This window comes from Nanorana parkeri, unplaced genomic scaffold (genome assembly GCF_000935625.1).
Source record: "Nanorana parkeri isolate BGI_ZX_2015 unplaced genomic scaffold, ASM93562v1 scaffold16, whole genome shotgun sequence".
Taxonomy (NCBI): Eukaryota; Metazoa; Chordata; class Amphibia; order Anura; family Dicroglossidae; genus Nanorana; species Nanorana parkeri.
The window spans coordinates 1,079,122-1,091,506 of NW_017306284.1; the positions used below are offsets into that span (position 1 = coordinate 1,079,122).

General features: G+C 39.6%; 1 protein-coding gene across 5 annotated transcripts in view; it reads left to right on the forward strand.

Annotated features, from left to right (window-relative positions):
• The window catches only part of VPS13B (vacuolar protein sorting 13 homolog B), a 761,266-nt gene that overhangs the window by 613,702 nt on the left and 135,179 nt on the right, over window positions 1-12,385 (forward strand). For all 5 annotated transcript variants that reach the window (XM_018559352.1, XM_018559343.1, XM_018559336.1 and 2 more), the window contains exon 38: window positions 544-728. In XM_018559352.1, the coding sequence (XP_018414854.1) occupies window positions 544-728 (185 nt within the window). The remainder of the gene's footprint in view (window positions 1-543; window positions 729-12,385) is intronic.

The following is a 12,385-nucleotide window of genomic DNA, read 5'->3' on the forward strand; positions in this document are numbered from 1 at the left end:
AACTAGTCCCGAGTTTTGAGGCTGTGTGCCTTTCCAAAAAAAAAGTTACCCTAGAAACATCCATGGTTTACAAAAAAATGAAAAAGACAAAAATGTTCCAAGATCTTCTGGATTTTTATGTTCTTTATTTCTTAGTATCAGCATTTAAAATACCAAATAGTCTAGTTTTTTGTAAACATGTTTAAACTGTGTACGTAATTACTTTTACTTATCTGAGATGGTAATGTACAAGAAAAGAATAAATTGAAGAGAAAGGCACCAATGTGTTTCTGTCACTTGGTCTTCTGCACTAGAAATGTCATTTTTTTGGAATTTTGTTATGTTGGGTGTGTTAGCCCTTTAATATTTTAATATTAAATTCTTGATAAATAGTGAAATATTTGGAGCCAAATCATATGCATATGCTCCATGCAGTCAGGGTTTATATATATATATATATTTTTTTTTTGTCTCATTCTGGTTTGAGGATAGCTTTTCGGGTTTTCTATTTCTTGACTCAGTTCAGTTTTTGATTTACTGTCTTGTCTTCCGTTCACTGTCTAGATGCACAAAAAATTCCCAATGCTTATGAAGTGGTATTCTACAATGAGACAGAGGACAGTCCGGGGATGATGCTGTGGAAATATCCTGAACCTAGAGTTTTAACACTGGTCCGAATAACACCTGTGCCTTTCAACACCACTGAGGACCCTGACATCAGCACTGCTGATCTGGGAGATGTCCTGCAGGTTAGTTTACTTGTAATGTCCATTTGCGCTAATGGCCTAGAAAAGTTATTTAAACGTTTAATATATTGAAGAGGTTTATCCACTTAATGGGTTTGTTCACTGTAGCAGAACTGCACGAGTTATGACTGCCACAGGGCCTAAAATTGAATGGGGCCTGGTCTTTGGCACATCATTTCTGCCACTAAGGGCCCATTCACACCATAAAACAGTGCACTGCAACACGCACGTTTTCATGTGTTGAAGTTTATTGCATTAGGTAGCCCATATATTTTGCATGGGCTGTCAATGTACCTCAACACACAAGAAAATAGGTCCTGTAGATTTTCTTAGTGCAGTGCAATTCAATGCAAAGAGCAAATGTAGTGCACTGTAACTCAGGTGCTTTGCACTGTAGATGTGCTTGTCGTGCATTGCAGTTCAATGGTAATTGTACCCCAAATCACATTGCAAACAATCCCTTACATTTCTGATGAGTCCTGCTTCTTCAGGGTGTCTGCATGGTTAGAAGAGGGCTTCAGTCCTTATTCAAAAATGGGATCATATCAAAACGGTTGATATTTTTCACTTTAAGCAGGCCCACTTTGTATCAACATCAACGACAACAGGATGCCAAGTTGATTGGACACAGACTTCAATATTTATTATTTGTGTTGTGTTGCCTTCATGCCTGAAGGGATGCATAATTACATTTTGGCAATTGGCAAGCAGTTATTATTCAGTTATTATTCAAAGGACCCAAAATAGCTCCCCCCACTTATTCAGTTTACTTAACTAATCTCCGTTAGATCCAAAGCAGCAGTTCCCCAATATTTTTCTGTAGTAGTTTTTATTGTATTGTTTGTCCTCTGATTCTATGTTGATGTGCTCAAATGTCTCTTCCCCTTCTTCAAAGCAGTTGATACAGAGGTCACTGCTTCCAGTTGCTGGCTTTGTCCAATCAGCTGGAAATTAGCTTGTTACACATGGTTTTTATCTGACTAGAAGTGTGTCTGCCAAATGTAAACTTGAATTGTGTTGTAAGGCAATATTTTTGTCACTGCAACCTGTTCAAGTTACCACTATGGTAATAATGTATGATGGAAGAAAGGCAAAGGGCCCCTCCATCCTGTACAGCTTGCTGTTACAGCTCACAAACTCACCTAGTCTAACTTAAGGAATGCCTTGTGTTTGCTTTAATACACATTATTGGTAAACAACATTGTGGTTTGCTATACAATAGCCAGTGTCGGTTTGCAGAATATGTTAACCCATTTTAACCAGCAATGGCAGGACGAGGCTCCTCGGCACTCAAAGTGAAGATGACAGTGCGCCCCCCCTCACAAGCAGAGATGGATTGCATTTGGACATCCACAAATACAGTGGCTCGGCCGATGCAGGCTACATAAATGACAGCTGCTGACCACCAGCCCTAAAGTTACCACCTTTTGGTCTAAGGACCACTGAACTGGATGGAGGGAGATGTTGCAACATGGTTAAACCAGGTTGATTTTGTCATAATCAGCATGTTAAAACAGATCATTATTATCATAGCAATCTTCATTCTTCCATCTGGGAACTAGATTATAATTTATAAAAAGTGTATTTTTTCATGTGACACTTTTTAAAGTTACTAGAATAAAAAGTACAAAGTATAACTTCATACATTGTCACAAAACCAAACACAGATTTAAAAGGTTTCAAAACAAATGATACAAAATATCTGCAACAAAAAAAAATAAGCGAAGAAAGGGATGAAAAAGTAAATAAAAACTAAGGGTGAAAAATGGACTACAATAAAAAAAGTTTATTTATTAATTTTTTTTACGCATACCACTAATTTTTTAACATATTCTACAGCCCTATACATACATAATAAAGTAGAGCCTCTGCATTACTGGCTGGACGCTTTTATAAATAAGTTCCTTGCTTCACGGATCTGTATCTTTGTCTCCGTGTTCTTTGATATATATATATATTTATATTGATTTATAGATTTGTAAATAAAGAAAACTGTTTTTAACCACTTCAAGACCAGGTGTTTAGACCCCCTTCCTGGCCAGGCCATTTTTCAGTATTCAGCGCTGCGATACTTTGACTGACGTTAATCCCGCATCGCATGGTGGCGCGCGCAAGGGGGCGTGTCTGAGCGGACGTCTAGAGACGCCCGCTCAGATCGAGAGAGGTCCTGGCCGGCCGTTTTTTTACTACGGCCGGCCCGGAGGCAGTTAAACACTTTTTTTAAACACTTGCACCTCCAAATATATTCAATTATCCAGAATAAAAGTATCCTACTCTCCTACTACTATGTATGGCTCACATGTTACATCACTTTATTGCTAAATTACAGGCATGGGAAAGCCAGCAGGTGAGTAAATGGTAGAATTACTTTTTTTCTGACATCCTTAAGCTGCTCATCTACCACAACACAAAATAAAGGTAATACCTAAATCTGGCAGTTTTTAGGTCACAAAAGTTCAAACTCCTTTTAATAGTCACAAAGACTGTTTATGAACCTGTGCTGCTTTAATCCAAATTTTTATTATGTAAACCAAAAACAAATAATGTTTAATGCAGTGAAGAAAACATAAAATAAAAGGTGATGCACATTTCAGGTAAATGGCTTTTTCATTTAGAAGAACTGCTATAATCTTTTCTGCAGGCCAGGGTTCATAGCTGAATGTATTAGTCCCAATCTGATGCAGTGCCTAATGACTTGTACTTTGTAATTTATGATGTAGCACAGCACACAGTGATACTCTGGAACAACTGATCAATATTTGTTTGTTTGCACAGCTGTGCACATTCTTTTGACTGTAGAAAAAAATGTCCTGTTGGAAGTCAGAGCTGTAAAGCTGTGCTAGGGATCTTGTTAGTGTACCATTGTTTTTTGGGGGCGGAAATTGGAATTTGAAGGATTTTTCCATACTCCCGGGCCCTTATTTGCATGCTGCTTGCTAGAGAATGGATGATATGACAGAGAAGAAGATTTTTACAAACTGAAGGAGAGAAACACTCTGTGTGTTGCCCATAGCAGTTAAAGTGATATTAAAGCCTATTTTGTTTTTTTTAGGGAGACCCTCCTTTGCTGGAGGATTTTGCTCTTTTTCTGTAAAAGTTTCTATTTCCTCGTTTTCTAGTCTCTCCCTGCAGCGCTTTTCCCCCCACCCCCTGCACGGGTGCCACCATCGTTCTAGTGGAGGCACCCGTGCGCGCTCGTGCGCGCTCGTGCCCCTCGTTTCTGCAGTGGCTGTGTGCGTCCATAGACACACACAGCCCTGTGGTAGGCCATGCACCTTCCCTCTTTGATTGATGGCAGAAGGAGCCTATGGCTCTGCCATCAGTATCCTCCCCCGCAACCCGAAAGTTCGTGGAATCGAGGATTGCTTCGGACTGGCAGCGGGGAAAAGCGCAGCTGACAGGTAAGCGCTGACTGGCGGAACGGACGGGGAGGGGGCGGGTACAGCTGACTCTGCCTCTAGATAGGCAGAGCCAGCTGTCACTCACGCAGCTGGGTGGATCCAGGCAGCATTGCCGGGATCCGTTCGGGCTGCGGCGTCTCAGTATACCGCGAGCTGTAGCTCGCAGTATACTGAGCTTAGGGTGACGGGAGGACGCTAGTTTGTGTCCTCCCGTTACCCTTAGGAGAACAATGGGGAAAAGCCCTAACCCCATAATTCTCCTTTAAGGTAAAAAATGCCCAGACCTTAATACTACTTTAGTAATATTGCAAAATGATTGCTGGAATCTAACTGACTTATATGTTCAGCAGTTTTTAAAGATCTTCCCCCTATAAGAAGCCATTGTCATAATTAAAATCCACCGGGCACCAGTGCACAATGATAACAGATCCTCATTTCTTATAATGTTTAATCAGTTTTTAAACACGGTAATCTCCCAGTTATCCGGCACCCATGGGGATTAGTAGATTCCGGATAACTGTAGTATCTGGTTGCTTGACAGTTACTATTAACTCTCAAGCAACAACCCCCCGCCCCATTTATCTGCAAGCTGGATTCTGCTATTGGCTATTTCTAATCGTCATAGCTAATAGCAGGCTGGCTATTGGACACGCCCACTGCCCATTGTTTACATTTGCCTGTCAGCTGAGGAATCTAGACATTGGTCACAGCAAGTTGTAAACAGGAATTTCGTTAGCAACTAAAAAAACGTAGTTGCTAACACAGTTTTTTTTAGTGTAGTGTTTGGTATACACTCGCACGTAAATGCCAGCAGCTGCTACATGGCTGAGAATACTAGTGAAAGACAGGAAGTGACCTAAGCATGCTGTTATACATTCATTCTATGAGGCTGATATTGCCAAATCTCCGCAATAGGGCGGGGGGACACACAGCAATAAAAACCTGACAAAAGCTCTAACCCTTTTCCACTCTAGCCAAAACTTTTAACTTTAAAGCAAGCAGCTTGAGCGTCCTAGTTGGAGGTTAATGTCATTAAGGGATTTTGGTGGTTTGAGGCAATATTTTATATATATATATGTATAATTTTCTGCAGTGAATGTGAGACCATCTATATTAACCTGTGTGTATCTGGTTCCTTGTATAATGTCATTAAGTAGGAGGCTATATTTTTGTTTTATTGATAAGCCAACAGAACCTCTACATTGTATGTTAGAATTTCACGATTTCCTTTGTAGCTGTTAATAACATTTTATTCTTTATGATATCCTATTGCATCTAAGTTTTTTTTTTGACATGTAGGAATTTGTATCTGTGGCAAAACTATACAGGTATCTCCTTTGTCTGAGAGGGGTGTTACGGGAACAAATAAAATGCTTTGTATTGTTTTTTCCCAATTACCTTTACAGAACTATTGCACTTTGTCTTTTTTTTTTCCTGTAACAGATTGATGTTCTTTACAGGAATACTTATAATAATAGATCTTTGTAGAGGTACTACATTATCTAATTTGTATATTTTGACAAGCCCCCTACACACAAAAAAATCCCTTATTTAGACCTGATAGCCTGAGTTGTATATTTTCCTAAAAATAGATTAAAGTGAGTGTTCCTGGCTGTGGAGGAGTCTTGCAAAAGAAGGGATTGGTTTAATTTTGCATTATTTCTTTTTCATATTTGTAATAGAACCCTGTATTTGTTAAATACACAGTGCCCTGGGCCCTTCTGCTGCTCTCTTGATTCTGGTTGATCTGCTGCAACTATGATCAAAAGATAATAACTTTATATGCCAGGCCTGGGTAAACAGAAACCACGCAGTGACCAACTGAATAGACTAAGAGAAACTATTTTTCTGTTTGGAAGATTTTATCTTACCTCACTATATCACCATTTTAGTAATTTGGTCAAAAGAGAGTGATTGCCTGCCTGAGACCTTCTGCCACTTCTCTGGATTCTGTAGGTACCAAGGGGACAAATATAGTTTATTTTTCAATAGAATCTTTTCTTCCTTGACTTGGAACATTTGCATCACATTGAAGTCTTTTTAGAAAAAAGGCTTAATTTCAACTCTGTTTTAGATGTAGAGTTAAGGAGTCCATTGCTTGTAGGGGACAGGTGTCCACATCATTATTCACCCTTCCAGCTGAGGTGGACTTGCCAGGGACGTCAACATCATGGAAATGCATTCGCCTCTGTGTGACAGATGGACGCTCCAGGCTCAGACTGTTTGGCAGGGTGATTTGTACTTATGTATTGTAAATACACGGCAGATGTGGATTTCCAGAGCATTGCCCACACAGCACACGGAAGAGTAAGGTTTACATAGGCGAGTTGAAAGGAAGGTTATACCTGTTTATAAATGATCAGTAAATGGAGCTCATTAACTCTAGAAACAAAGCATTCAGTTTATTAAATCCTAAAATGGGCTCTTTGAATCTGAGAAGAATGCAGAAATCAGTCTGTTTTTCACTACTTGCTGAACAGATTGAGCTCGGAAAAATAAATTCCTGTAGTTTGTTGCCATTCATTTAGGATATGAAATGCCCCTCTGTCAGAAGTATTACTGGCCTTTGTTGCTGTTAAAAAATGTGGAGGGGGGAGTCCTGCAGCAAGATATAAATCTGTGGTTAATTTGTATAATGTCAGTGAATGTGTACTTACTTTTTCTTGTGATTGGCAGTAGTACATACACATTGAAGTACCAGTTTAAAAATCAACTCCCCATAATTGAGGGTATGTTTATAGTGCTTAATGGAAAGCCCTGACGAATGGAATAGCAATGGCTATTTTTTGGGGGGAGAAGCTCACAAAACAGAACTTAGTGTAAGCAAACTTCATGCCCTAGTATACACACAAATATTGGTGGGGCAACCGTTAAACATTTCTTCACATTAAATATTTGTTGCTGTTTTGTAGGGCTGCAACAACTAATCGACATAATCGTTTATAATCGACTATTGAAAAAGTTGTCAACTTTTTCAATAATCGATTAATCGGCTTCCGATCAGTTGGCCCTGTTCACGGCTCCACACGCTGCGCGCCGCACCTCCTCCCCAACTCACGCTCACCGCTGCCAGACCCGCCCGCATCAACGCTCTACACGCCACACCTCCTTCCCGCCTCACACTCACCACCCGCCCACATCCACGATCGGCACAGGGACGCGGGGAGATGTAGTAAGGAGGAGGAGGAGGGGGGGGATGACAGCCGCCGACAGACAGGCCCGATCTCAGAAGCAAGTTGCTGGAAGACTGCTCAGGTAAGCCTGCACTTTCCCACACATGGTGCTCTATAATGTATTGCTGGGATTTGTATTCCTCTATAGCTGATGGTACATTGTGCTGTATATTATACATAGGAATACAAATCCCAGTAATACATTATACACTGTATGTATAATGTATTGCTTTGATTTGTTGTACTCCTCTATAGTTGGTGATATTCTGCACTGCGCTGTATAGAGGACTACAAATCCCAGCAATAATACATTATACAGCGCCATGCGGAATTCCACCAGCTATAGAGGAGCACTACAAATCCCAGCAATAATACATTATACAGTGGTGCAATGGCGAATATCACTAGCTATAGAGGACTACAAAACCCAGCAACAGTACATTATACAGCGCAATGCAGAATACCGCCAGCTATAATGTACTATTGCTGTGATTTGTTGTGCTCCTCTATAGCTTGTGATATTCTGCATTGCGCTGTAAAATGTACTATTGCTGGGATTTGTAGTCCTCTATAGCCGGTGCCATTCTGCATTGATTGCTGTATAATTATAAACTTTCCATTTCACTATATTGCACACCACACTTTTTTTTTTACTTCCACCGCTCCAAAGCTTGCTCCTGTGATGGACTACAATCTCAATACAAACTAGTAGTCCATTACTGGAGCCATTTTTTAAAATTTATTTTATTGTTTATCCGATTAACCGATTAATCGAACTTAATAATCGGCTAACTAATCGATTTTGAAAATAATCGTTAGCTGCAGCTCTACTGTTTTGTGTTTTACCATGTAATTATTTGTGGAATCAGTAGTGTTAAGCATGTAGCAGCCAATCAGATTGTGCACCTGTTTAGTGTAGGCAGAACAATGTCTGATTCCAACAACTTATTCAATAACACTATATATATATAGACTGGAGAGAGAATTTTGTCTGCTAATATGAAAAGTCCCCAGACAGATATTTATTAATAGGAGAGATTCTGATGTATGGACTATATCTAGTGCTGTGTAGGTCCTTGTAAGTTCAGAGCACGTTATGTTGCCTTACCAACATCGCACAGATATAAATGGGGTTTAAACTCCTACCCTACATGCTTCCCCAGAACAGTAACCCAGTAGGTAGTGTAGCCAAGATGAAGATATCAGCCCTTTCACCTATAAAATCTGCCAGGGATGTCTTGCCTTCTAAACAGTACCCCTCACATCTCTATAGCTATTTCCTCAGAAAAAAATAATAATAATAAAAAAAAAACAACCTAATCTAAATTCCTTTAATACTTACCTGAATCCACAGTCACATGATACTCTGGGTCCAAAGTCTTCTCCTTTCTGCAAAGAGTCAGAGGGTCCTTCTTTGGGTGCCCATGTCATGCCAAATCATGTGCTTGGTGGCATGGACACTTCCCATTGGGTCCGTGGGTATGGTTTTCACAGTGTTCTGAAGGCAAAAGGTGGCAACAGGACTGGTTGGGGATGTGTCTGTACTGCCAGAAGAGGTGCAACTGAGGGCGGCAGTGAATTTTGAATTTTTTTTTAAAAAAATTTAAAATTATGAATAGGTGAGAGTAGGGTTGGATGAGAGGCATGGATTTATTTATTTTTTTATTTATCCTGGGGATGGGCCTTAAAGCGGCAGCTCCCATATTTTTATCCTCACAGCTTACCTTTAATCTGCTTAATGTAATTCACTGCAGCAAGCTTCCACAGACATCCTTGCATGTGGGGGTGAGAGGTTCTGCTTCCTGCAGCATGAGCTGTGTAACTTCCTTTCTGTTTGCTGTTTAACCAGATTCAGACTTCCAAGCAGAGTGGGATCTGATTAGTGGGTGCGATGAAGCAGCTCCATTGAACTTAGTACTAATGCACTAACACAGCAAACTTTCTGTATGTGAGAAACAGCAAAGAGCCTACAGTAGGTATGTTTGGGATTAGTTCTCATACATTACCAACAGTCAAGCAAAAAAAAAAGGTCCCCAGATTACTGGCAAAAGGGTGTGTGGGACTACAGTTAACAGTGGATGATAAATTAAAATCCTGAACAACTATGCTGTGCTACATGTGTACATCTCATTATTTAAAGCAGTTCTGAAGTCGCAGCATATACTCTCCTGTTATAACATCAGCATTGTAATAGGAATACTGATTATACTTGATTATATTTGATAATGCAATCAAAGCTTACTTGAAAAAAAATCAATTTTATGTAGTGAGTGCTGCCTTCTGTCTGCCCATCACTTTCAACAACTTCCTGGATTCCTAATGTGCTTTGCGTCTCTTTCCCTGCTGCTTGACATGATGCAATCCCCATTTCTCAAGACTACATATTCATTCAGGCATTGCTTCCAACCAGCAATGATAATGTTACATTGTTCAGACATTGAGTTGCAGTTCAGAGGACAGACTCTGTGACCATGGTGATACATATTCATAGGGCATCGAGCTAGTACATCCTATGGGCATCTTCTATAAGTAAGTTTACAAACTTCTAGATGGAGGTGGTTATTAGGAGTGGGATAGAACGTATGGAAATTCAATATGGAAATAGTTTATTTTTTAGTTTTTGTTAATAGATACCCTTCAATTCACCATTTTGACTGGAGCCTGTGTTTAATATCTAAAACATATTTAAAGTTGTGTGTGTGTGTGTGTGTGTGGCATTTCCCTGAGATTTCAGCAAGTTTTACTTTTTTAAGTTGAAATGCTGAACATCTTTAGTGTTATATAAGAGTGTTAGTAGTAAAAATAATAACAGAAATGCCAGTAGTGGCTCCAGTAATAATAATGGCAGTAGTAATATCAATTTGACCCTGTGGTTTGATATTAATATTTTGAGCATCCTGCCACTATAACCAGAACATTTTATGTTATCCTGCTGCTTGCATCTTATGTCTAAAACTCTAGAATGTTTTTCAAAATGCGATTTTGCGATAAAGTAAAAAAGAAAACTTCTGTCCACTTTTTTTAATCGCACACCTGCATGTTACTCTGCTTACCGCCGGACTGATAAACTGATAACGCCGGGTCACCAGCTCTATTATTATTATTATAGAAATGAGGGAAGGAAAGTAGGAGAACATGAGACTGTAATAAAGGAAAATAGTTACATATTTCATTGAAAAGGTTAAAACCTATTTCTCAGGGCTCTTAAATTACCGCATTGAAATACCAAGGGAAAATAAAACCTGGGCTGGGATTCGTGTTTGTACTTAGAGGGCTTTCCGGACAGGAAGGCAATCTTGATGCAGCACAGCCACAATACCAGTGGGGCAGTACAGGTGAAGAATCCACAGCTGTACCCGGCATCTCACTGTATAGCAGCTACATGCTGGAATGTTTTCTGAGCAGAATGGTGTTCGGTTAGCTCTGGTTCCCAGGAGTAGATCACATTAAAACGTTATAAAATCATGATTTCCTGCACTTGAATTCTTGCGGTTTCTCAACTGGTTCCAATATTACAAAGGAGAAGATTTTGTGGCTTCTATTTGTAAATTGTTGATAAATGTTTTTCTCTCCTTTTTTTATGTTTCTCAGGGCAGATATGACATATATGACATTATTGTGTTTTTTCCTTTTTTTTTTTTTATTGTACCTTAGACACTGGCTAGATAATGTGTATGTGTGTTTATCTTGTGTTATACAGAAGGCAAGTAGCATATGGATGTTATGCAGGATATGTTAGTTGTGGTTATGATGTGTGTACTTTGGATTGGGAAGGACTGATACCAGCACAGGGAATTGTACTCAGTACATAGGTAGGGTATGCTGTAAAAGAGAAGACATGGCTGACCAGTGCAGAGCTGTCAACACTTCTACAACCACAAAATGATTTATAAATATAAGATGAGGATTATACTGCCAAAGCAATGGTGTACTTCCAGAGAATGTACACATAAATATCAAAGGCGGAAGAGTTGTTTGACATGTTTTGTATGTCAAGCCTTTTCCTGCTCCTAATATACTAGTCTTTTGAGTGGATACCCATGATGGATTACATAATTTGTTGTCATTGGTCCCACACCTCTTGTTATGAGGTTCATACATTTAGTAGAGTTAAAATATAACTGAAGCCAAAACTTTGTATTCGTTTTGGATAGAGTAAGGAAGAGTTATACCTTGTGTCTTTGTTTTGCCATCTTTGTCCCATTGGGAAGATTTCCCTTCACTTCCTGTTGATAGCCAAAACAGGAAGTGAGAGAAAAACATTTTTTTTTTTACCATATAATAAAAAAAGTACCATAAATGTAGAAAAAAACAAAAAAGTTTCCCTACGTTATGTTATAAAACATTTATTCTTACCCGTATTTTTAGTAAAACATCAAAGTCGGGGTCACATCGGGTAAATAGACACCAAACATGTCAAGCCTTAAAATTGCGTGCGCCCGCAAAATCGAAAAAAACGCCCATAGGCGACGATTAAAACGCTTTTACTGTTCATCAGTTTAGTGTTATCAGTGGTTAAAGGAGAACTATGGGGTTAGGGATTTTCCCCATAGTTCTCCTTAGGGTAACGGGAGGACACAAACTAGACTCTCCGGCTGTATCCTAATGGATACGCGCGGAAATACGCCCCAAAGAAGCTCCTGTACTTCTTTGGGCGTAGGGCGTTTTTCAGCACGTTCCGACACGCTGAAATACGCCTAGGTGAGAACCATGCCCATAGGAAATAATGGGATTTCATTTGCTGGGCGTTTTACAGCGCGTCGATCAGCACTGTAAAACGCCCCTTTTGTGTGAACCCGGCCTTAATGGCTCTAAAATTATTGCTCTCACTCCGACGTTTGCGGCAATATGCAACATGTGCGGCATGTAGGCGCACCTGGCGCATAAATGTGTGTGTATGTCGGGGGCGGGGACTCAAAAAAAATGTTTAAAAAAATAAATGTTATGCTTCTTTTATTTTTTTTAATGAATCTAACATTTTTTTATTACTTTTTTTTTTACACACACAACTTTATTGCTATTACATGGGGGGGGGGGGGCTAAGAAGCCCCCTTTGGGATAGCCAATTTACATGACAGGTCCTCTT